The sequence below is a fragment of the Salmo salar genome, chromosome ssa28 (genome assembly GCF_905237065.1).
Source record: "Salmo salar chromosome ssa28, Ssal_v3.1, whole genome shotgun sequence".
NCBI lineage: Eukaryota > Metazoa > Chordata > Actinopteri > Salmoniformes > Salmonidae > Salmo > Salmo salar.
Window position 1 is genome coordinate 12,131,869 of NC_059469.1, and position 24,700 is coordinate 12,156,568.

The following is a 24,700-nucleotide window of genomic DNA, read 5'->3' on the forward strand; positions in this document are numbered from 1 at the left end:
TGTGGTTCTGATTAAAGAAGCAATAAAATTGGCCTTCTTTAGACTAGTTGAGTATCTGGAGCATCAGCATTTCTGGGTTCGATTACAGGCTCAAAATGACCAGAAACAAAGACCTTTCTTCTAAAACTCATCAGTCTATACTTGTTCTGAGAAATGAAGGCTATTCCATGCAAGAAATTGCCAAGAAACTGAAGATCTCGCACAATGCTGTGTACTACTCCCTTCACAGAACAGCGCAAACTGGCTCTAGCCAGAATAGAAAGAGGAGTGGGAGGCACCGGTGCACAACTGAGCAAGAGGACAAGTACATTAGAGTGTCTAGTCTGAGAAACAGACGCCTCACAAGTCCTCAACTGGCAGCTTCATTAAATAGTACCCGCAAAACACCAGTCTCAACGTCAACAGTTAAGAGGCAACTTTGGGATGCTGGCCTTCTAGACAGAGTTCCTCTGTCCAGTGTCTGTGTTCTTTAGCCCATCTTAATCTTTTCTTTTTATTGGCCAGTCTGAGATATGGCTTTTTCTTTGCAACTCTGCCTAGAAGGCCAGCATCCCGGAGTCGCCTCTTCACTGTTGACGTTGAGACTGTAGTCGTAAATGTACATATATTTTTTTTTTACATTTTAGTCATTCAGCAGAAGCTCTTATCCAGACCGAGTTATAGCAGTGAGTGGATATATTTATTTCTTCTTTTTTTTGTACTGGTCTCCTGTGGGAATCGTCCAACTTCCCTGCTGTTGCAAGTGCCATGCTCTACCAACTGAGCCACACAGGCTTCTCTACCCTGTCCTTCAGGAAGCTGTGGGTCCTACAGTAGGCACCACCACAACCCTCCCTAACAACACTGTTTTAATCACACTGTATCAATCAATGATTGAAGCACTGTGGCTTAGTCATCTGTTCCAAACACATCTTCTCTCCTGGGGTCTCATGTCATGACATCGTCCCGGGAACTGACCAGGATGGAGGGAACAACAGGAAAAAGGCATGTGAGGAGAATATATGACTCCTGCAGAGTGCCTGGTTACAGTAGAACAGTAGAGTACTGTAGCCAAGCCCAAGAGAAAAGGAAAATGCAAGTTGAAACATCAGGGCACCTTGGCTGTTCCAGTTGATGTCCTCCTCTGCCTCTCTGAGATGCGTGTCGATGTCTCTGAGCTGACCCTGGACCAGTGGGTGCTCCACCTCCAGAACCGTGCTCACCACCTTGTTGTATCTCCTCACAGTGAGCTCCAGGTTGGCTATGTACTGCCACAGCTGACCCCTGCTAGTGTACATCTGCTCTGCAGTGTCCGGGATGGACTCTGTCTGCCTGGCCTTCAGGTACTTCACCTCTCTCAGGACTGAGACCAGCTGGGGGGAGGGAGAGGGGCGAGGTGGGGTTTCAGGGGGAGGAGGTAGGAGGTAGAAGGAAGAGAAAGAGAGAGAGGTAGAGGGGAGAGCAAAAATAACAAGTTCGCTGTAGCAACAATGTAATTTACAGTAATGTTGAATACAATTTTCCCCTAGCAGTACCTGTGGGTTGAAACTGACGGAGTTACGTTTATAGTACCTGTGGGTTGAAATTGACAGAGATGAGGCGGGTAGCTGGGTCTCGGCTGATGAGGGGGAGGTTGAGATTGTACTGGGACTTCTCTCCCACCGTCTCAGTCCATACATCAAACAGCTGACGGGAGTAACTGGGGGAGGTAGTTGGTTAACAAAGCTAGTTAGTTTAACTCAACTCTGGACCTCGAAACCAGTTCCACTGCCCTTTTTTTCATTGTTCCTCATCTAATCAGGGACTGATTTAGACCTGGGACACCGGGTGAAGGCAATGAATTATCAAGTAAAACAGAAAACCAGCAGGCTCTGGACCTCGTAGGGTAAGAGTTGAATACCCCTGGTTTAGAGAATTAGTTGGTTGAGATTTATTGTAGCCCCGGACAAAAACACCCGATTCAACTTGTCAAGGGCTTGATGATTAGTTGGAAAGTAGAATCAGGTGTGCTTGTCCACAATACAAATGTGTACTGTTGGGAGTACTAGAGGACAGGAGTTGGGGAAAACTGGTTTGGAGAGTAAGTTAGTTGATCAATTAACAAAACAAGCAACATATTCCTATTACACCGTTTCTGCTAAACAAGCTACTGCAGATTTCAATAAACTGTAATAACAGACATTTGTTTCTCTAATGAGCCACTGTATTAAAAAAAAAGATTGATTTTCATTATCAAACAGAAACATGCAGCGAAAGCGACTAAACCAAAATGAGGATTGAGAACAACACAGACATATCAAATCAAAATGTATTGGTCGCGTACATGGATTTGCAGATGTTATCACAGGTGCAGCGAAATGCTTGTGTTTTTAGCTCCAACAGTACAGTAATACCTAACAATAAAACAATTGTAAAAATAAACAATACACACATAATCCAGAAAAACAAAGAAATTAAGAAATATCAGAACGAGCATTGTCAGAGACCGGAATATATATATTTAGAAACTGGGTGGTTCAAGCCCTGAATGCTGATTGGCTGACAGCCGTGGTATATCAGACCGTATACCATGAGTAGTACAAAGCATGTATTTTTACTGCTGGTAACCAGTTTATAATAGCAATAAGTGACCTCGGGGGTTTGTGTTATATTGGTCATATACCACAAACCCCCGAGGTCACTTATTGCTATTATAAACTCCTCCTCCTCGGGCCTTATTGCTTAAACATACAGTACCAGTCAAAAGTTTGGACACACCTACTCATTCAAGGGTTTTTCTTTATTTTTACTATTTTCTACATTGTAGAATAATAGTGAAGAAATCAAAACTATGAAATAACACATATGGAATCATGTAGTAATGAAAAAAGTGTTAAACAAATCAACATATATTTTATATTTGAGATTCTTCAAATTAGCCACCCTTTGCCTTGATGACAGCTTTGCACACTCTTGGCATTCTCTCAACCAACTTCATGAGGTAGTCACCTGGAATGCATTTCAATTAACAGGTGTGCCTTGTTAAAAGTTAATTTGTGGAATTTCTTTCCTTCATAACGTGTTTGAGCCAATCAGTTGTGTTGTGAGAAGGTAGGGGTGGTGTACAGAAGATAGCTCTATTTGGTAAAAGACCAAGTCCATATTATGGCAAGAACAGCTCAAATAAACAAAGACAAACGAAAGTCCATCATTACTTTAAGACATGAAGGTCAGTCAATGCGGACAATTTCAAGAACTTTTGAAAGTTTCTTCAAGTGCATTTGCAAAAACCATCAAGCGCTATGATGAAAATGGCTCTCATGAGGACCGCCACAGGAAAGGAAGACCCAGAGTTACCTCTGCTGCAGAGGAAAAGTTCATTGCAGTTAACTGCACCTCAGAAATTGCAGCCCAAATAAATGCTTCACAGAGTTCAAGTAACAGACACATCTCAACATCAACTGTTCAGAGGAGACTGCGTGAAGCAGGCCTTCATGGTCGAATTGCTGCAAAGAAACCACTACTAAAGGACACCAATAAGAAGAAGAGACTTGCTTGGGCCAAGAAACACGAGCAATGGACATTAGACCGGTGGAAATCTGCCCTTTTGTCTGATGAGTCCAAATTTGAGATGTTTGGTTCCAACGGCTGTGTCTTTGTGAGACGCAGAGTAGGTGAACGGATGATCTCTGCATGTGTGTGTCCCACCGTGAAACATGGAGGAGGAGGTGTGATGGTGTGGGGGTGCTTTGACGGTGACACTGTCTGTGATTTATTTAGAATTCAATGCACACTTAACCAGCATGGCTACCACAGCATTGCAGCGATATGCCATCCCATCTGGTTCGCACTTAGCGGGACTATCATTTGTTTTTCAACAGGACAATGAGTAAGGGCTAATTGACCAAGGAGAGTGATGGAGTGCTGCATCAGATGACCTGGCCTCCACAATCACCCGACCTCAACCCAATTGAGATGGTTTGGGATGAGTTGCACTGCAGAGTGAAGCAAAAGCAGTCAACAAGTGCTCCGCATATGTGTGAACTCCTTCAAGACAGTTGGAAAAGCATTCCAGGTGAAGCTGGTTGAGAGAATGCCAAGAGTGTGCAAAGCTGTCATCAAGGCAAAGGGTGGCTACTTTGAAGAATATAAAATATATTTTGATTTGTTTAAAACTTTTTTGGTTACTACATGATCCCATATGTGTTATTTAATAGTGTTGATGTCTTCACTATTATTCTACAATGTAGAAAATAGTAAAAATAAAGAAAAACCCCTGAATGAGTAGGTGTCCAAACGTTTGACTGGTACTGTATATATAGACATATAATGGTGTGTTTTGTATGTAAACAGTATGAAAGTGACCAGTGTTCAATGACTTGACTACACTATAAAGTGGGTAAAACAGTTTGTAAACACTATTAAAGTGACCAGTGTTCTCTATATACATCGGGCAGCAGTCTCTAAGATGCAGGGTAGAGAGAGAACAGTAAATAAGGCTAGAGGTGACTGTTAAACAGTCTGATGGCCTGGAACGAAAAAGCTGTATCTCAGTGTCGGTCCCGGCTTTTATGCACCTGTACTGTCTCCGCCTTGTAGATCATAGCGGGGTGAGCAGGCTCAGGTGGCTGATTTCATTTATTTCATCTCTCACTTACACAGGGAGTCTAGTAAAGGAGGAGGAACATACAGTCGGGGACGACTAAACGGATTCATTCACTACAGAGAACAGACAATATGTCAGGCTCCCGGACGGCTGTACCAATCTGTAAATAGACTGTTTATGGTGAGGGCTTCAGAGCACTGAGGTTCTTATTGGATTCCTGCTGATGGTTCATCTCCCGAGTTAGGCACAGCAGACGCTGAGGCAATCAAACGCCTGGGCTAAAACTATAAATCACAGTGTGTGTTAGCGTAATGGCTGTGTGTGTGTGTGTGTGTGTGTGTGTGTGTGTGTGTGTGTGTGTGTGTGTGTGTGTGTGTGTGTGTGTGTGTGCGCGCGTGTGTGTGTGTGTGTGTGTGTGTGTGTGTGTGTGTGTGTGTGTGTGTGTGTACGTGTGTGTGCATGCGTGTGTGTGTGTGTGTGTGTGTGTGAATGCCTTTAATAGCTGACTGGAATATGTAAGCAGCGCTGCTGATTACAACAGTATAACAAGGTTCCTAAAGTCTGACTGGAGTGAGCAGGGTGCAGGGGACACATGTTGTTCATCGTGGTATATTAGATTGGGTGCAGGGATTACAATGGAATGGGTGATATTGCACATTTGATGCAACGGAATGCAAGTGGTAATGTGTGTACGTGCGCATATCAAATCAAATTGTATTTGTCACATGCGGCGAATAGAAAAAGTGTTGACTTTACCGTGAAATGCTTACTTACGAGCCCTTTCCCAACAATGCCGTTAAAAAGTAAGGAAATTAACAAATAGATACAACAACAAAAAATACTAACACAATAAAATAACAATAATATGCCCACACACACACACACACAAGCACACACGCACACGCACACACACACACACACACACACACACACACACACACACACACACACACACACACACACACACACACACACACACACACACACACACACATACACAGAGAGAACATCATTGAAACACAATAGAATGCTTTGTCTTGCAGGTTCCTATGTCGGACGTGTTGTGTAGGGCCGTTGTACACAGGGTATTAGTATGACGACAGAGCATATGAGATTATGAGAGCTCCGTGAAATAATCCACAGAACCACACCGCCACAATGAAAACATAAATCACGACTGGAGCTCCATGTCTCCATACTACTCCGCTGTGGCCCTGCCTTCCATACACGTAATCCACTACACTGATTTACATTAGAAAGAAATGCTGGATTTCTATAAAGCTTACAGGATTTGCTTTTTAAACGCATTTCAATAGAGTTGTTCAGAAAGTAGTAGCAGATAAGATACCGGGGGGGGGGGGGAGGGTTGAAGAAAAATACTATAAAATACTATAAAAGAAATGAGAAGTTACAGAGATAAAATAGAGTTAAAATACCTATCCAGTAACTGCATCATCTCCTCATACTTCCGTACGGCTCTTTCTCCTGCTGTAGACTCCAGACACCTGAGAGGAAACCACCACACGCAAAGGCTGAACTTCTGCTAAGCTAATACTGGTACAACCACCAGCAGCAGAATCTAACGGGTAAAGTAGCGATGTGGGGTGAGAGAGGAGACTCACGGGTACGTGATGAATCTGAACATGGAGAAGGGGATCTGGATTCTCTCCTGTAGTTGCTGAGCCCACCTCATACCTCCTGCTACAGCTGGCATGTTCCTATTCACAGGAGTATAACCTGGAGGGATAGAAACACACACATTGTAGAACTAACTAGAGAGGTTAAGGTTCTGGAGAAACAGTATCACGTGGCAGCAGTGATAACAGTAGCAGGTAAACTAGTAAACGGTCAAACGTTCATCGTAGCAAGAGTGTTGATGATTTCTTTACATGTATTACTTTGGTACGAAATGATGATAGAAAATGGTATGAGTTAAAAGCAAGGTATTTTACCCAGTTCCTCCTGTGTGTGTGTGTGTTTGTTGAAGAGCAGTTTGCAGCAGTCTAGCTCTCTGTCAAAAAGGCTGATAAGGAGAGGATATCTGTCCAGAGCATCCGCTGCCACGAGGGGGCGCTCTAACAGGCTGCCAAACATATCCAGCACCTGCAGGGAGAACAGTAGGGTATCAGTGTGTGTGTGTGTGGTGTGTGTGTGTGTGTGTGTGTGTGTAGCCTCTCCTCACCTTGAATGCGTGCTCCAGTCCAGAGACATCATCGAAGGCCTGACAGAAGACTGCTCCCAGACGACGGTCTGTATCCTCCACCTTACATCTGAACTCACACACGTCTGCCTCAAACTCCTACATTGAGACACACACACACACACACACACACACACACACACACACACACAGTCAGATAGATAGTTAGACAGCCCTTTCAAGCCCTTTTTGACAGCCCTTGTAGACAGCCCACAAAGAAATTACTTCACCTCAAATGTGTTTGGCCAATATTAACCATATCTGCTGTTACAGTAGATTATTATTAACTTAATCTGGGTCCATACAACTGCCCCTTGTTCCCATATTCCTTCTTCATTACAGTGTAACGCAGGGATCATTAACTAGATTCAGCCACGGGCCGATTTCTTCTTCAGTGGATGGTCAGGGGGCCGGAACATAATGACAAATCATTTGCAAATTGACCACAAGAAGCCCAAACAGATATAATATTTGACTAAAACATAATAATTTCAAACCTTGCTTAGATTTATATAAAATCACATATATCTCTGCGTGGGAATACTTTGAAACAATCAATTGGAACTGATTTTTTTCTGGTATTTTTAGTCTTTTATGTCAAACAATTCACCCAAAAAAATATATATATATATATATATGATAGATTTTTTTTTTTGCTCAGAAAACTTCGGGGGCCAAATAAAATCACCCGTGGTCCAAATTCGGTCCGCGGACTGCCAGTTGGGGAACCCTACTGTACCGTATTGTTGACGTCGAGGCAGTCGTAGGGCTTCTCCGTGAGGACTTTATATGTGTCCAGGAACTCCTGGTGGAGCCACAGGACCTGCTGGCTTAGAGCTCTGCCTCGGATGCCTCCAAACTCCACCTTCTCCAGCTTTAACAGGTCTACTGCTGTCAGGAGGACATCCTACAGACAGGGACAGAGAGGGACAAACACAGAGGAGACCCTGTTAAACATCAAGCATTTAATGTAGTGTATTGGCTGTGGTTATGGTGTTTATGGTAAACAGAATATACCGTATACCAGGGTATTTTGGTGGCTAGCTTGGATCAATACTTTTCTTTGCTATTTTTGAGGGGTTTGGAAAGAAATAGTGCCCCTTGTGTGCACTGCCGGTAATACCGTATATCCTGGTATGGTACAGGAACTGTATGATGGTATGAAAATCTTAATACCGCCCAACCCTAGTACACAGTATGTTTGGCTTATTAATGTGGGTTTGGACTGAATAGATATGAATCCTGATATCTGTACAATATTGATGTCTGTAGGGTGTAATTTCACTACTTTTGATGTGTTCAATAAGTTCACGTGTTTCAATATTCCATACATTTTTCTAAAGGAAATTAACAAATATATTAAAAAAAGTAAACTCTGTTTTTATTCATTGACACTCACCTCAATGGTTTTTACCCGGTCGATGAAGCGGTCGAGGCCAGAGAAGACCATGAGCGGGTGAAAGTCCCACGGTCGGACTTCCCTGCCCTTCCTCTGGTACTGGCCCAGGCTGGCCCTCTTCTCCTCATAGGTCAGTCTGAAGGTGTTTAGGATGTCCAGTGAGGTCTGGACCTTCCGCAGGCTCTCAAACGCGTCTCCCTTTAGCACCTCCTCTGGGCTCAGATACACCCGCGCCTGAGGTGGAGGACAAATCAGAGTTTGCGATGTCAAATGAAGACCCTATCCATAGATATACATGTACATCTATTCACCTTTCTATACATATACAACAATCGAAACAGCAGTTAGCAGTCAAATCCACAACGTTCATATATCCTCATGAGACTGTATGGGCACAGTCTTGTAAGTCGTGTAAGTAAAGCACACACATCAAAACATGAATGTCATTTAAAAAAACCAAAAAAAACATTGTTTTTCAATGCAACTGGAGAATATGTTGCATTACTGCAAAATGGATGAAAAGTACTTCATAGAGTTATTACTACCACCACTATTACATGATTGACTGTATATTCATGTACCTGTTGTATGAGTAGATTGCATGTCTCCTGTAGCAGGACGATGAGGCGTGCTGGGGTGTTGTAGTAGCGTGAGTTGGACCACACCAGACACACAACGTGCATCAGAGGCCCGATCTGACCCTTGACCTCAGGGAACTCCACATTCTCCAGGTCCTCAAAGAGACGCTGCAGCGGACGAAGGTACGTACAAATGTCCTTAGCTTCCTCTAGGGCTGGGGCACACACACAAACGCACACACAGACAGATACAGAATCAGACACACACACAAGTTCAAGTTCACTACATTCTAATACAATAGGACAATCCGGGGTCCCCAGTCCTTTCAGACACAAAGATAGTAGAAAGCTCGCATGGTGTCTTAGTTTTAGTAGCACCTAATGAACACCTCCGATATAGCATTAACATTAGTTGAACCCACAGTGCGGTTTTACTTTATCGCCAATTTGTTCAAATGGGGCTTTAATTTACCTGCTAGAACATCCTGTAGCATGTCTTTAAAGGCAGGGTAGTAGCTGCTCTCCATGGCATCCAGCAGCTCTGCCATCTTGGTGACCTTGGAGGACTTGAACTGAGAGTGGATGCACTCCAGGTCTGCATATCTACACAGAGAAGTTCATTGGAGTGAAACAAGTAGTACCATAAACATTCGTTTTTATATGCATACATATCGAGAAAAAAAAGTTTGTTTATATATGGGTCACTGTTTAAAAAAAAAAAAATCCTACTGTTTCCTGCCTACTGAGCATAACGCGGGGCTATGGCATATAGTGTAGGCCCACTACAGTACTGACCTGCTCCTCCAGAAGTTGATCTCAGTGTGTGGTGTGGGACTCTTTCCCTCCAGCAGAGGCTCAGACGAGTCCTTCTTCAGGACCCCACGAATCTGGTGGCTCCACTCTATCACCACTGACTCAATGGCATGGATGATGCTCTTGTCCACTACATCTCCCCTGTAGGCGGCGATAACATGGGTTAGATAGGGAGTTTGAGACTGGGGTTAGGGGTTAGGTCTGGGTTAGGGTAGCCTAAGGATCTGGTGACACCAGCTGAATAATAAAGCATGTTGATATCTATCAAGTCTGGGGAAATACAGGTGTATATGTTATAACACACCTATATATTTGAACACTAATGTTATTACGCGTTATAATGCATAACTCTACTGTGTTGTAATGTCCTGTAATAATATGAGACAGCAGATCATTTAGGTTACCTCTTGTCCCTCTCCAGGGCAGCCTGCTCCACTCTCTCTGCCCCAGGTGGTAAAGGCAGCAGAGTCTTGCCTTTCACTTGGCCAGACACCACAAACACATTGGTCTTCAGGGAATGAACATGGCGCTGAATGTCCTGGGATACCACCTGAGGCCATTCAATATGGTTCCTGCCGTTGGACAGCAATGGGACCACAACCTGAAAGGAGTAAGGGGGATAATAAGTATAACATCAACTTTATCACAGTAAAGAGTAATACAAAATAATGTATAATAATAATAGCTATTATTCACTCATTTTCAGTGGTGTAAAGTACTTAACTAAAAATACTTTAAAGTACTACTTAAGTCGTTTTTAAAGGTATCTGTACTTTACTTTACTTTATATGTTGGACTACTTTTACTTTTACTTCACTACATTCCTAAAGAAAATAATGTACTTTTTACTCCATACATTTTCCCTGACACCCAAGAGTACTCGTTACATTTTCAATGCTTAGCAGGACAGGAAAATGGTCCAGTTCACTCACTTATCAAGAGAACATCCCTGGTCATCTCTACTGCCTCTGATCTGGAGGACTCACTAAACACAAATGCTTCGTTTGTAAATTATGTCTGAGTGTTGGAGTGTGCCCCTGGCTATCCGTTAGTAAATAAAAAAAAACAAGGAAATTGTGCTGTACGATTTGATTATAATAAGCAATTTGAAATTATTTATACTTTTACTTTTGATACATAAGTATATTTTTGCAATTACATTTACTTTTCATACTTAAGTATTTTTCTGGGTGACTTTCATTTTTACTTGAGATATGTTCTATGAAGGTATCTTGACCTTTACTCAAGTATGACAGTTGGGTACTTATTCCACCACTGCTCATTTCATTACCTAAAAATAATATGAGATGCCTATGTAAAGTATTGTCGTTGATTTTAGTTCAATTGTTTGTAACATACACACACGCCTGTTATAGGTGAGCTGTCCTGCGCAGTGAGCATTACTTTCATTCTTACCTCCTCCACTAGTGCAGAAAACTGGTCAAGCGGCGCGTAGGACAAGTCTCCATATACCAAATGACTTTTCATTGAGTCAGGGGTTAGAGCTGTTTTGCTTTTTTTGACGAAGTAAACACCCTTGTTCTTAACGCTCGCTGGAAACCCGACAGTGGGCAGCAAGTGGCCTGCTGCATTCAGAGACACGACCAGTGTAATTTGGTCGGGTTTGTCCAAGAACTCCAGAATAACTTGCTTGTTGTCATCGGTGGAAATACATTTTTGCCACCGGTCTTGCTTCAGTTTTAGAGTTTTTAACACGTACTTCTCTATGAATTCGAATCTCCTGTCCTCCGCCGGAGAATCTTCCATGTTTGCCCTGTTCTACTATCCTCCTCGGCTCTTCAGCCCGCTGCCAGTGACCCGGTGGCGTGAGGGGGTTTGTGTATACAGGGATTGTGCCCTGGCCTCCATAGTAACGCTGTGTTTGCATTAATGAACCATCCGTTGCTTGGTGTACAAAAGCTACCTCCTGGCTCTGACCCATGTCATTCTTCCAGATAGGTTAACTAGGTAACTAGTCGCGCTTTCTGTTTGTGTGCCGAGTTCTCAAGACAGAGGGGAATATTCACTTTAGCCTACATGAGAAGCACTGCAACAGGTGATAAACTATGGTAAAACGTTGTGCGCAAAAAGGAAACATGCAGGGTAGCCTAACACCACACCATTTCAAGGAAAATAATTTCAGTCTCCTATCGTAGACCTTGAATTGGGCTATCCCACATTTTTTTGCGTATAATGTTGAGCAAGACGTCAGGGCCATAGACGGACCATTTATCTTATCCCAAATACAGAAACATGCAATAGCCAATACCTGCCACAAAGTGGCACCAGTGGAGTACAAACAGCTACCCTGGTCAACCTCATCCAACCACTCCAGTGACCTCTATTAAGGGCAAGGGCTGGTCCTAACCAATAGCTGACCCTAATAAAGCATGACCTTATTTGGGAACTTTAGTTAGGTTTTACGTTTCTATTTACTTTGACGTGTAAAGCACATCAAGCAATCCTATCTCCTTGTGAAAATAGTATGAACATAACATTTTGAAGCTTTAAAGACTGATAAATCTAAAAGCAAATGGGACATAAAAGCATTGGCCATAAACACTAAATATTGCACTACTACTTCATTCATTATACAGTATCTGAGATGTACTTTCTCTGTTCCTGATTAAAAAGATCAAACCACCAATGAACAGTTTGTGTTTTTCCATCTTTCTGTCACGTACAGTAAATATCAGCAATCCTAACATCATGATGATACATGTCAAATCTGGCAAAAGAAAACAGAAAGTGTTTATTATCATTCAGGGGTCTGATGTGGGGAGGAAATAAAAGCATTATCAGCAGCATAACATACAATATTTGTCTTTGTCCTCTTTTGTCCACTTTCAAAGGGATAAGTGAACTCTGAGTAAACAACATAGACCTCCATAGGAGAGAAAGGGGGAGGGAGAGAGAAAGTGTCTATGTGTGTGTGTCTGCGTAAGTGTGGGCGAGTGTGTTTGAGCGAGTGTGTGTATGTGTTTGTGTGCCGGGAACCCAGTGTATGTGTGTGCCCGGAACCCATCGACCAAGGAGTCTCAGTTCGTCTCCCTCTTTGAAGATTAGCATGACAGACCAAAGGCAACAACCAGACCAGCCCAGGGTCCGGCTTTCCATTCCACAATCAAAGAGGGTCTTCGTCATTGATACAAGAGGGCTGTTGTTAACAGCTAGCCGGGTGGCTATCCGTTCGCATGGTTATGTACATTACCACTGATGCCTCTGTGTCTGAGCCACTGTGGGATTATTCATCTTTACAAAATAAACAAATAAAGATGACAGGCATCCACATAAAGGATTATTTACTTTTATTTTATTAGTCCCAAAGCACATTAAGCATATAATAACCGATTGATAATAACTGTTGATATAAATGGGTACACACTGCCATCTTACAACCCTCAGCTAGCTACAAGCCTCAACTAAAAAGCAGTACAGGAAAAACTAAGAGAAGCTCAAATATAGGGTATGATCATATACCTGAGAATAAACCCATCTCCTAAATCTGTTTACTCTCTGCCCCATCAGACCTGACTTTACCCTGCTACGTTCAGCCGATAATGGCATCATATCAAACATAGTAAAAAGGTATACAAATATATTTATGGCCTCGTTAACATTCTTTGGTTTAGCATCAGATGTTTGGTGGTCCTTCTCTCTATTTCCTTTTCCTTGACTGCTTTCAGATGTGTGTAAGACCTTTGTTTAGGAAGAGAGTACAATTGAAGTTGATGAGAGAGAGGGAGCAACCTTGATCTTTGCACTGTACCGTATGTAACATAGTTTTGTGGTGATATTATGCCATTATATAATTAAGCAATAAGGCCCAAGGGGGTGTAGTATATGGCCAATATAAATTGGCTAATGGCTGTTCTTAAGCACGATGCAACACAGAGTGCCTGGATACAGGCCTTATCCGTGGTATATTGGCCATATACCACAAACCCCTTGGGCCTTATGGCTTAATTATATAAAGGCATAATATAGTCGGGTTACCAAAGTAATTAGAGTAGTAAAAATTCATGTTTTGTCATACACGTGGTATACGGTCTGACATACCACGGCTGTCAGCCAAACAGCATTCAGGGCTCGTATCACCCAGTTTATAATATACAGTAATGTAACGTACAAGTAAAGAGTAAAGAGTGATATGAGTGACTCCAGATTTTAAAACAATTCTACAATTTCCATTTCTTTTGCGAATAAATTAACATCCAAACACAATAATATTACTTATATTTCAAATTTCTTAGATGTACCAATGTACTGACACATTGATTTATTGTGGATATCACACCAACGGTTGGGATTACCATGAATCCTCCCACTAACTAGACCAGTGAGATGATGAGGAGTCCCAGCAGAAGAGGGAGAGAGCTCAGACTCATCCCCATGGCTTTATTACACAGACTCCCCTTACAGCAGTTGAGGTTAGTCTGGTTGGGCATCTCAGACCAGAGGCATGAGTCACTGGAGGCACATCCTCCATAGATGGTGTCTTTTCCCCCATCAGGAGTGGGCTCTGGCAACATGCAAAACAAAAAAAGACTCTAAAACATGTCTTGTTGTCAATGTCTCTTTGGAAATCTAGAAATAAAGTATTCAAATAATTCAAAACGTGTCATGTCTCATGGGGTTTCATGCCAGAGAAAATGAACTCACGTTTATATTTGAAGCAGTGGTCTTCAATTCCAACGCATTGCAAAACTTCATAAGTACCATTCACCCAGGTGTGACATTGTAGTTGATTGGGCTTGTCACTGAGGGCTGCCCAGAGCACAGATTAACAACCATGTCATTAAATAACAACCTACGCAAACGAATAAATATCAAGCGTTGCCTTTCTCAAACTAGACCATCATTGGAGAGCTGAGAGCTTGTAAATTTGACTAGATGGGTGTTCTTACCAGGGAGGGTGTCTATGTTGCAGCCTGTCGTGTTGCAGCAAAACGAGGATTGGGAGGCGTGTAAGTATCCGTTGTTCAGTGACAGTTCTGTTACTTTATCCATGAAATAACAGGTTTCGGCTACATATGTACAACCCTTAGATACTCTGATGGAATCTGATGGAGAGAGAAGAGGTTAAAAATCATTCCCAATGCAAACTGTAACAACGGTGCAATTGTACATTTGAAATATAAAATACAAATATATTGGGGAAAAAATACTTCAATGTGTAATGAGTCTGGAATTTATTACAACCCATAATTACAAGAACAGACTCAACTCCATACTTACCTGAAGGATATTCTATTCTTGTTAAGGTGGAACATACTGCTCTCACACAATTCTTTAATACTGTTGTCCGACAGTTTTCATCCTCAGGCTCACAGGTGTAGCAACTGAGCATGTCAGCTAGAAACCAAAACATCCAAGATTATGAAAAAAATAAACATATATTTCAATTGTGGTCGATTCGTTTAACAGATAATTAACTAAACTCATCAATTGTGATCGTCATCATGTTATTATACGTCAAATTGAACATAACTGCTGTATGTCGAAATAAGGTGTACAAATGGACATGTTGGGTCTACTGACAAATATGTAAGAACCAATCTACATGGATTCAGTAAGTTACCTGTGTAGAACAGTGTGAAGGTGCAGGAGATGGCCAGGATGAGCTTCATCGTGGACAGATAGACCGCTATGAGGTACAAATGAACGGAGCTCCTTACAAATACAGCTGTCTTTCAGGAGTCTTTCAACTGTTTCACATCATTTACTGATAGTTCAGCCTATTCACACCGTTTCTTATCCACATAAGTTAATCATTCATTTCCCAAATTCCCCCAAATGTATCAGGTACAGTATTGTTATAATGTGACATTTATCTCCATATTTCCAAGGGCTGTAGAGTGGTTGGTTTATCATAGAGGACACAAAGGTCTGCCAAACAAAATATACAACATTTGCTCAACACATTTGCTGCTGACACGGCGTCCTTTTTGTGTGAATGTCACCTTTGCATTCCTTTATGTGCTCACAGTAAGGTCAAGCTGGAACAAATCATGCTCACAGTAAGGTCAAGCTGGAACAAATCATGCTCACAGTAAGGTCAAGCTGGAACAAATCATGCTCACAGTAAGGTCAAGCTGGAACAAATCATGCTCACAGTAAGGTCAAGCTGGAACAAATCATGCTCACAGTAAGGTCAAGCTGGAACAAATCATGCTCACAGTAAGGTCAAGCTGGAACAAATCATGCTCACAGTAAGGTCAAGCTGGAACAAATCATGCTCACAGTAAGGTCAAGCTGGAACAAATCATGCTCACAGTAAGGTCAAGCTGGAACAAATCATGCTCACAGTAAGGTCAAGCTGGAACAAATCATGTTTTTTTTAACATTCATATAGACTCTATTTTCATAATGGTCAATTACTTGATCTACACTGAGTGTACTAAGTCTACAAAACATTAGGAACACCTTCCTAATATTGAGTTGCACCTCTTTTTTCCCTCAGAAAAACCTAAATTCATCGGATATGGACTCTACAAGGTGTTGAAAGCATTTCACAGGGATGGTGGCCCATGTTGACTCCAATTCTTCCCACAGTTGTGTCAAGTTGGCTGGATGTCCTTTGGGTGGTGGACCATTCTTGATAAACACGGAAAACTGTTGAACGTGACTACTACCATACCCCATTCAAGGGCACTTCAATATTTTGTCTTGCCCATTCACCCTCTGAAAGACACACATACACAATCAATGTCTCAATTTTCTCAAGGCTTAAAAATCTTTAACCTGTCTCCTCCTCTTCATCAAAGGGACATCAGTAAAGGAGCATAGCTTTCACTGGATTCACCTGGTCAGTCTATGTATGTCATGGAAAGAGCAAGTGTTTCTAATGTTTTGTAGACTCAGTGTACAGTATGTCCAGGATTCTTCTCCAGACCAGACAGACACACCTGTTGAGTCAAGCACTCTCAGGACACACTCCCTCATTCAGGTATGAATGAAACACAGGGTTTTTTAATAGTTTATTTATTATTAGGACCTCTCTTAGCCCACCAATGGCTAGTCTTCCGAGAGTACTTTAAAAAGTAAAAATCATACAGAAAATGTAAAACAAACATAAACACAAATTAGGAAACCCACATTGTTATTAACCGTGCATAGCGTGGATTACCCCATCACTATGGTCCCAATTCCGACCTGAGTTTTAAGCGCGTAAATGGAACGCTATTCCCTTTTTTATGCACTTTTCTCTCTATAGAGTACATATTCTGACCTTAAACCTAAGCATGAGAATAGCGTGCTATTCACCCTCTATTCATTTGGGGTGGAGATCAGATAAATGAAGGTGTGGCAGAGGTGTGTCTACAGATACATTGTATCCTGACCTTGACTTAATTCTCTAACAATTCCACCACCTTTACGCACAAGGAAACCATGAATAAGGTCTAGCGAACCTACCGGTTCCAAGTGAGAAAAAACATCTACTTAATTTTTTTCTGAAAGAAGTAATACCGTTCTCTATGCACAGTGATTTGCAACTTGATTAGAGCTATTGATAAGAGCTAGTTAAATGAGTAATCAGTTTGGATAAGGGAATTGTAAATATAAATGACACGTGTTTTAGATGCATGTCAAACCTCACATTTATTCAGTTTCCTTTCGTTTGAAATTTTGTCTCTAAAATCCTTTGTTGTTGTTGTAATAAAATCTTTACAGTCGGTTTTCTTCATCACATTTTAAATAACATGTGGAAAATGCACTTTATGACACTGCCATGAAGCACTATGACCATCCTGTGCCACTTTACTTGGACTAAGAAAATGCACTTTATGACACTGCCATGAAGCACTATGACCATCCTGTGCCACTTTACTTGGACTAAGAAAATGCACTTTATGACACTGTCAAGGAGCACTATGACCATCATAATCATATAAACCAGATAGGCCTATCACGTACACGCCCTTATGTCAGTCATCAGTCAAAAAGAGGGTGTCTTGTCCTGCTCCTGATATCTGCTCCTGCATTCATCCCAGTCATCAGCAACAGAGCATTGGGGTAGGTGCATGTCTGACATCAATGTGTACGCAATTACAATGAAAATTTAATATGATACATTTAAGAAAATGTTATAAAACATAAACATACTGTTGACACGTAGGCTATGGTGTAATGGAATGTTTTGCCTTGTGTGGTAGGTTTTATGGGTTTTGACACTCTTATGTAGGTGTCATAACCAGCCATAAAATAATGCAATTTGTCACAACAAGTCTAAATATATGTGTCATGACAGTGTTATAATCATATTATGACAAGTTATTACACGTAATGTCAGCTGGTATGACATTAGGTTATGACCGTGTCATAACGTGTTATGACACTGGGTGTCAAGTAAAGTGTTACCAAAAAGACATGTAGGCTAATTAAATCGCTATGGAGCTGAGTGCAGACCAAGCCATAACAGTTTGAAGCCCGACACATGGCACAGTACTTGGCTGTGTTATCACACAGTTCCATGGTTAGTGCAGGCGATAGACGAGGCCTACTATTTTACACTATTCTCCCTACTATCATTGTATATACACTAATCTTCCAACATGACCATGGGTTAAAGATTTGAAAGTGGCAATTTTCAAAATTAATCAGACCACTGTATTTTTGATTCATCAACATACCCTGAGTGTACAAAACATTAGGAACACCTTCCTAATATTGAGTTGCAGCCCCTTTGCCCTCAGAACAGCCTCAATTTGTCAGGGCATGGATTATACAAGGTGTCGTAAGCGTTCCACAGGGACGCTGGCCCATGTTGACTCCAATGCTTCCCACAGTTGTGTCAAGTTGTCTGGATGTCCTTTGAGTCGTGGACCATTCTTGGGCTCCCCAGTGGTGCAGCAGTCTAAGGCACTGCATCTCAATGCTAAAGGCATCACTACAGACTGTGGTTCGATTCCAGGCTGTATCACAACCGGCCGTGATTGGGAATCCCATAGTGTGGCGCACAATTGGCCCAGCGTCGTCCGGGTTAGGGTTTGGCCGGGGTAGGCCGTGAATAACAATTTGTTCTTAACTGACTTGCCTAGTTAAATAAAGGTTAAATAAAATAAAAATACATACTGTTGAGCTGAAAAACCCAGCAGCGTTGCAGTTCTAGACACACTCAAACCAGTGCGCCTGGCACCTACTACCATACCCCATTCAAATGCACTTAAATCTTTTGTCTTGCCCATTTACCCTCTGAATGGTACACATACACAATCAATGTCTCAAGGCTTAAAAATCCTTCTTTACCCTCTCTCCTTCCCTTCATCTACACTGATTTAAGTGGATTGATTTAACAGGTGACATCAATAAGGGATCATAGCTTTCCCCTGGATTCACCTGGTCAGTCTCATGGAAAGAGCAGGTATTCCTAATATTTTGTACTCTGTCTTTTGTGCATGAAGGCTCTCCAAACCTGTTTCTTTATGATTCATACTTTCCTAACCCTAAAATGTGCCTAAATAATCTACAAGATCAGAGTATTTTTACATTTACCAGTTGGTGTTGAAATGGTGACGAATATGCATATATTTAGTTGGCTTTCCCTCATTGATTCCTATTTTCTGAACCCATTCTCTCAATGTATTCTAGTCTGTCCACAAAATTCTACTTAAATGTACACCGTAAAGACGCACTGTGCAGAAATCACTGCCATTTGCAAGAATTCTAATAGTTCTCGTAATTTCAGTTAATGTGACATAACAAGCAGTCATTGTGTAGATAATCATTGTACCATCTAAACCGCTGTGAAATATATTTCCCATAACCAAAAATATTGCATATTCAGCTGTTTGGAAGTGGTGTACAAAACCAAAAATAAACTATGCAAAAATGGAACTTCAGAACGGGAAGCATAGAAATAGTACACAGAACAGATCTACCGCTTCTTAGACTTGCTTTCAATGGAAATTAAAGATTACAACTCACGTGTCTATGTGAATTTGGTCAAGTCACCCAAAAAGTTGCATATTGTAGCTTTAAAGGGAATGCTGAAGATAAATGTACTGAAAGCCCTACTGAATGAAAACTCCATGAGAAAATATATTGGCCGGCAAGTGGGAGGGTTTTCAGCAGCTGAATTACATTTGTTTATTCAGTGCGCGCAAGGAAACCATACCTGTAAGGCCCGTTATGCACCTTCTGAAATCCCAACTACTGAGAAGTGCGTAGGAAAGGCGTGATCGGGCCCTATGAGAGAGGAATGGTGGAACCTTGAGCTTTGTACTATACATTATGTAACATACACTGCAGTGGTATAGCGATAATATGCATTTATAGAATACAGTGATGTGAAAATCATATCCCACTACATAGTAGAGTGCCAAATTAAAGATACTAAAACTGTCTTACATATTACTATTTATTTTAAAAGCATTATACAAATCATTATCCTTCCTAATTCCTACAAACAAATTAACCTCCATTTCCTGATCTTGTGGACACACACTCACTCTTAATGGTTGGGATTACCATGAATCTTCCCACTAACTAGACCAGTGAGATGATGAGGAGTCCCAGCAGAAGAGGGAGAGAGCTCAGACTCATCCCCATGGCTTTGTTACAGAGACTCCCTTTACAACAGTTGAAGTTAGGCATAGAGGGGGATGTCTCGGGCCAGTGGCATACATCAGCGGAGGCACAGCCCAGGTGTCGTCCATCATTACTTCCATCACCAGCGGGCACTGGCAACATGAAAAACAAAAAAAGTCATTAAGGCAGATGTTAAATACTTTCCGAGGGATTTCATGCCACTGAAAATGAACTACCTGTATATTTGAAGCAGTGGTCTTCAACTCCAACACATTGTACAATTGTGTTGCAGACTTTATCCTCTTTACTCTTGCAGGTGTAACATTGTAGTTTATTGGGCTTGTCACTGAGCACTGTACCACAGGTGAAAAACAACAACGTCAGTATCCTGTAAAGCCAGTCCTTAATTAAACCTACATATTTTAAACGAAATATCAAGACCTTGATTGATCAATTATTTGATTACAATCGGTTGGAGCGTTTGGCTGTGCTTGTGTTGTCTCAGTTGTGTAGCCTCTGTGTTAAGCAAAGAAACATTCCCTTAACACATGCTTCAGATGTCACTGTTCTGTCCTTTTGTCACGCCCTGACCATAGAGAGCCCTTGGTTCTCTATGGTGTAGTAGGTCGGGGCGTGACTGGGGGGGGGGTGTTCTAGTTCATTATTTCTATGTTGGTGTTTTGTATGGTTCCCAATTAGAGGCAGCTGGTAATCATTGCCACTAATTGCGGATCATATTTAGGTAGCCATTTCTCCCACTTGTGTTTGTGGGATATTGTTTGGTTGTGTGCTTGTTGCGCCGCGTAGTCACATTTTGTTGCTTGTTATTTGTTGAAGAAGTTTCACTTTAATATGTGGAACTCAAACACACGCTGCGCCTTGGTCCGTCTCTTACAACAACCGTGGCACCTTTATTAAGATAAGATCACTTTATTGGGCAAATCAAGTGGTCCAACCTACTTCCACTTATAAACGAACCCCTCCGAAAGACATACTGTAAATACATGTTTTGGAGCGGTGCGGGGGGCTGCCACAGTGGTGGAGCTAGGATTTGATACCAGCAACCCTCCGGTTGCCAGCCCACTTCCCGCCAACACTCCTAGGTTACCTGCCGTCCTATATCAGTAGTAGTCTCCACTTATCAGGCACTGACAATACATAGGGGAAACATTTTCCTAATTCAAAACAGCCATAAACCACATTGTAATCTTGTTTAAAACTTTTCTTCAGCAATGTGTGTTATAAGGAGGTGAGTTTAGTGAACTAAGCGATTCATAAAGAGTTGCCTCTTATAACGCACATTGTTGAAGAAAAGTATAAAATTAAATAAGCTGCCAGATTATTATGAGGTTTATGGTAAGTTTTTCACTATGCACAATGTTAAACTAACATGTTGCCCATACTGTTTCTATGAAATACTGACACGTCAATGCGATTGAGAGCTTGTGAATTTAAGAAATTAGAAACTTTATGATGCATGATCTTACCAGGGAGAGTATTCTCGTTACAGCCGTCCGTGCTGCAGCAGTACCCGGTATTGGAGGTGTGTGAATATCCACCACTGATTGATATTTTTGTTGTTGCATCCATGAACACACAGGTTTCCTCTCTCGTTGTGCATTCCTTAGAGACTCTGGTGACTGATGGAGAGTAAAAATGACTTGAGTGACTTTAAAGTGAAAGGGCTCTGAGTTTCTGACCAGGACCATATTTACAGTGTAATCAGCCTGGAATTTATTGCAACCATTCATTACAAGGACAGACTCAACACCAAACCAGACTTACCTAAATTACCAAATACTGTTGTCATAGTGGAACACACTTCTCCTCCAGAACACATCTCTAAAGTTGTTTTACTGCACTCATCAGACTCACAAGTGTAGCACTGTAGTGTGTCTGCTAATAAAGTTTACACCAGATAACAGGAATAAAGTTAAAAAACATTAAATATTGATCAAACACACTAACTAATAATTTACAGAGACTTGTATACCAACTACTATTGTATGTGGAAATAAGGTGAACATATTGACATTTTGGTGCCAATAACAAATTGAAAACACAATTTAAAAGGTTACCTGTGTAGAACAGTGTGAAGGTGAAGGAGATTTTCAGGATTAGCTTCATCTTGGATAGCTATGAAGTAAAAATAACTGGATGGAAGTGGTTCTGTTCAAGAACTCAAATGTGAGTAGAAGTGAGTGACAAACACGCAGAGTACTGTATGAAATCCAAACAAAAAAGTACTCACTTTCTACCGTCTATCTTAGTCCTTAGACCCTACATCCATGTTAATAAAATATTTTTCACCTTATTTGGACAAAAGGCTATTGATCAGTCGAACTACTACAAATCATTATAATACTATAGGCTTACCCTTGTGAAACTATTCTCACTGATGTAAACGCCAGGCCCCTTGAGATGAATTTCCACTTATTGTTAAACAAGCAATAGAAAGGAAATGTGATTTCCTTGGGCATGAAATCTTGTAGCTAGATCTCTGCACCCTCCTCCTAACAGTTTCTAAACAACACTCAAAGGTCATACACAGTAAAGGTTACAAAGTCAAAATACATGTATCAGAAAATAAAGAACATGCAGTACATTTCCTACATCTTCCTATGCAAGGCACTCCCATTCCTGAGTTAAGCAAAACACATGTAGGCCTATCAAATAAATAAGCCAGTGTAGAACTATTTGATGAAATTCTACAATCTTTTCAATTAATCTCATATCAGATAGTTGGCAAGTATTATGACTTTGTCACAGCTGTTCAAAGGAGCGGACCAAATGCAGCGTATTCGTAGTTCCACATATTGATTAAATGTGAAACTGAATGCAATACATAAATAACTTGAAAACACAAAAACAAACCGTGACGCAGAGAGGAAAACACACTACTCAAAAGATAACCCACAAACAATGAGAAAAACCCCTACTTAAATATGATCTCTAATCAGAGGCAATGAGGATCAGCTGCCTCCAATTAGAGATCACCCCAAACAATCCCAACATAGAAATAGACAAACTAGAACAGAAATAGAAAACATAGAACCCAAGACACGCCCTGCCCTACTCTACTATAGAAAATGACATCTTACTAGGGTCAGGACGTGACAGTACCCCCAAAGGTGCAGACTCCGAATGCAAAAAAAAAAAACACAAAACACAAAGGGAGGGTAGGGTGGGTGACTAACGTCTATGGCAGCGGCTCTGGTTCCGGCCGTAGTACCCCCACCGCCCGCTGATCCCCCCACTTCTGTATGTCTGGAGGAACCAGACCATGGATCGTCGCCGGAGGCTTCGGACCACCAACCGCCGCTGAAGGCTCTGGGCTGCAGACCGCCGCTGAAGGCTCTGGGCTGCAGACCGCCGCTGAAGGCTCTGGGCTGCAGACCGCCGCTGAAGGCTCTGGCTGTACCGGGTTATGGCTGCGCACTGGAGGAATAGTGCGGGGAGCAGGCACAGGGCGTACTGGGCTATTGAGGCGCACTGGAGGGAGAGTGCGAGGAGCAGGAATCGGTCTCACAGGACTGGGGAGACGCACTAAGGGCCGAGTGCTCACAGCAGGCACTGGCTGTCCCGGGTTATGGCTGCGCACTGGAGGAATAGTGCGAGGAGCAGGACGTACTGGGCCGCGGATGCGCACCGGAGGTCTGGAGCGTATGGCTTGCACAACCTGCCCTGGCTGGATGCTCAACTCAGCTCGACAACTGCAGGGTGCGGGCACAGATCGCACCGGCCTGTGAATGCGCCCTGAATGCGTTCGATTCCCACGGGGGGCCAGTACAATTATTATTATTATTATTATTATTTTTTTTTAAATAATGCATGAAATTAATGAAATGTATGCTTTCACTACTGTAAGTTGCTCTGGATAAGAGCGTCTGCTAAATGACTAAATTGTAAATGTAAGCACGGGGAGTTGGCTCAGGTCTCCACCCTGACTCTGCCAAACTTCCCATGTGCCCCCCCAAAAAATGTTTTGGGGGGGGAATGCCTCTCGCGCTTCCTTCGTTGTCTTGCCTGTTGATCTCGTCGCTGTACTTCCCTCGCTGCTTCCACCTGTTCCCATGGGAGGCGATCCATACCGGCTTGGATTTCCTCCCATGTCCAGGATCCTTTTCCCTCCAGTATATCCTCCCAAGTCCATTTCTCCTGCTGCTCCATTCCATGCTGCTTGGTCCTTTTATGGTGGGTTATTCTGTCACGGCTGTTCGAAGGAGCGGACCAAAATGCAGCATGTTCATAGTTCCACATATTGATTAAATGTGAAACTGAATGCAATACATAAATAACTTGAAAAAAACAACAAACCGTGACACAGCAAGGGGGAAAACACACTACTCAAAAGATAATAACCCACAAACAACAATGAGGAAAAACCCCTACTTAAATATGATCTCTAATCAGAGGCAATGAGGATCAGCTGCCTCCTATTAGAGATCACCCCAAACAATCCCAACATAGAAATAGACCAACTAGAACTTAAACATAGAAATAGAAAACATAGAACAACCCAAAACACCCCCTGTCACGCCCTGCCCTACTCTACTATAGAAAATGACATCTTACTAGGGTCAGGACATGACAGACTTTAAGTTTTAAAGGGTGCT

General features: G+C 41.9%; 3 protein-coding genes across 4 annotated transcripts in view; all 3 read right to left on the reverse strand.

Annotated features, from left to right (window-relative positions):
• dnah9 (dynein, axonemal, heavy chain 9) overlaps nucleotides 1-11,511 on the reverse strand; it is a 123,048-nt gene extending 111,537 nt beyond the window's left edge. The window contains exons 1-13 of the mRNA XM_014179529.2: nucleotides 10,971-11,511; nucleotides 9,959-10,155; nucleotides 9,537-9,695; nucleotides 9,214-9,344; nucleotides 8,745-8,956; nucleotides 8,164-8,397; nucleotides 7,504-7,671; nucleotides 6,747-6,863; nucleotides 6,517-6,667; nucleotides 6,187-6,301; nucleotides 6,001-6,069; nucleotides 1,552-1,678; nucleotides 1,097-1,352 (exon numbers count right to left, since the gene is read on the reverse strand). Of these exons, the coding sequence (XP_014035004.2) occupies nucleotides 1,097-1,352; nucleotides 1,552-1,678; nucleotides 6,001-6,069; nucleotides 6,187-6,301; nucleotides 6,517-6,667; nucleotides 6,747-6,863; nucleotides 7,504-7,671; nucleotides 8,164-8,397; nucleotides 8,745-8,956; nucleotides 9,214-9,344; nucleotides 9,537-9,695; nucleotides 9,959-10,155; nucleotides 10,971-11,321 (2,287 nt within the window). The 5' untranslated portion in view covers nucleotides 11,322-11,511. The remainder of the gene's footprint in view (nucleotides 1-1,096; nucleotides 1,353-1,551; nucleotides 1,679-6,000; nucleotides 6,070-6,186; nucleotides 6,302-6,516; nucleotides 6,668-6,746; nucleotides 6,864-7,503; nucleotides 7,672-8,163; nucleotides 8,398-8,744; nucleotides 8,957-9,213; nucleotides 9,345-9,536; nucleotides 9,696-9,958; nucleotides 10,156-10,970) is intronic.
• A 1,334-nt stretch (nucleotides 11,512-12,845) lies between these two features.
• Nucleotides 12,846-15,332, reverse strand: LOC106589487 (uncharacterized). Its single transcript, XM_014179536.2, has 5 exons — nucleotides 15,136-15,332; nucleotides 14,793-14,909; nucleotides 14,462-14,617; nucleotides 14,217-14,321; nucleotides 12,846-14,076 (listed from the first exon to the last, which is right to left on the reverse strand). The coding sequence occupies exons 1-5, from the start codon at nucleotides 15,182-15,184 to the stop codon at nucleotides 13,886-13,888; spliced, it is 618 nt and encodes a 205-aa protein (XP_014035011.1). The 5' UTR covers nucleotides 15,185-15,332; the 3' UTR covers nucleotides 12,846-13,885.
• LOC106589486 (phospholipase A2 inhibitor and Ly6/PLAUR domain-containing protein) lies at nucleotides 12,846-22,476 on the reverse strand. Of its 2 annotated transcripts, none has more exons than XM_045710291.1 (6): nucleotides 22,163-22,476; nucleotides 21,870-21,983; nucleotides 21,572-21,724; nucleotides 20,321-20,437; nucleotides 20,025-20,236; nucleotides 12,846-13,867 (listed from the first exon to the last, which is right to left on the reverse strand). In XM_045710291.1, the coding sequence occupies exons 1-5, from the start codon at nucleotides 22,209-22,211 to the stop codon at nucleotides 20,043-20,045; spliced, it is 627 nt and encodes a 208-aa protein (XP_045566247.1). In that variant the 5' UTR covers nucleotides 22,212-22,476; the 3' UTR covers nucleotides 12,846-13,867; nucleotides 20,025-20,042. The 2 variants fall into 2 exon arrangements, with proteins under 2 accessions (XP_045566247.1, XP_014035009.1); XM_014179534.2 differs by having other exon boundaries at nucleotides 21,870-21,980; nucleotides 22,163-22,452.
• Nucleotides 22,477-24,700: the final 2,224 nt, after the last annotated feature.

What these genes read in the sequence shown, in the direction of transcription:
- LOC106589487 (XM_014179536.2), bottom strand. Translation starts at nt 15,184, where the DNA reads ATGAAGCTCATCCTGGCCATCTCCTGCACCTTCACACTGTTCTACACA. An exon ending in AAGAATAGAATATCCTTCAG is followed by an intron (nt 14,618 to 14,792) that starts GTAAGTATGGAG and finishes TCTCTCCATCAG; the next exon opens with ATTCCATCAGAGTATCTAAG. An exon ending in CAACATAGACACCCTCCCTG is followed by an intron (nt 14,322 to 14,461) that starts GTAAGAACACCC and finishes TGCTCTGGGCAG; the next exon opens with CCCTCAGTGACAAGCCCAAT.
- LOC106589486 (XM_045710291.1), bottom strand. Translation starts at nt 22,211, where the DNA reads ATGAAGCTAATCCTGAAAATCTCCTTCACCTTCACACTGTTCTACACA. An exon ending in TAACGAGAATACTCTCCCTG is followed by an intron (nt 20,438 to 21,571) that starts GTAAGATCATGC and finishes CCTGTGGTACAG; the next exon opens with TGCTCAGTGACAAGCCCAAT. An exon ending in CCACTGCTTCAAATATACAG is followed by an intron (nt 20,237 to 20,320) that starts GTAGTTCATTTT and finishes TCATGTTGCCAG; the next exon opens with TGCCCGCTGGTGATGGAAGT.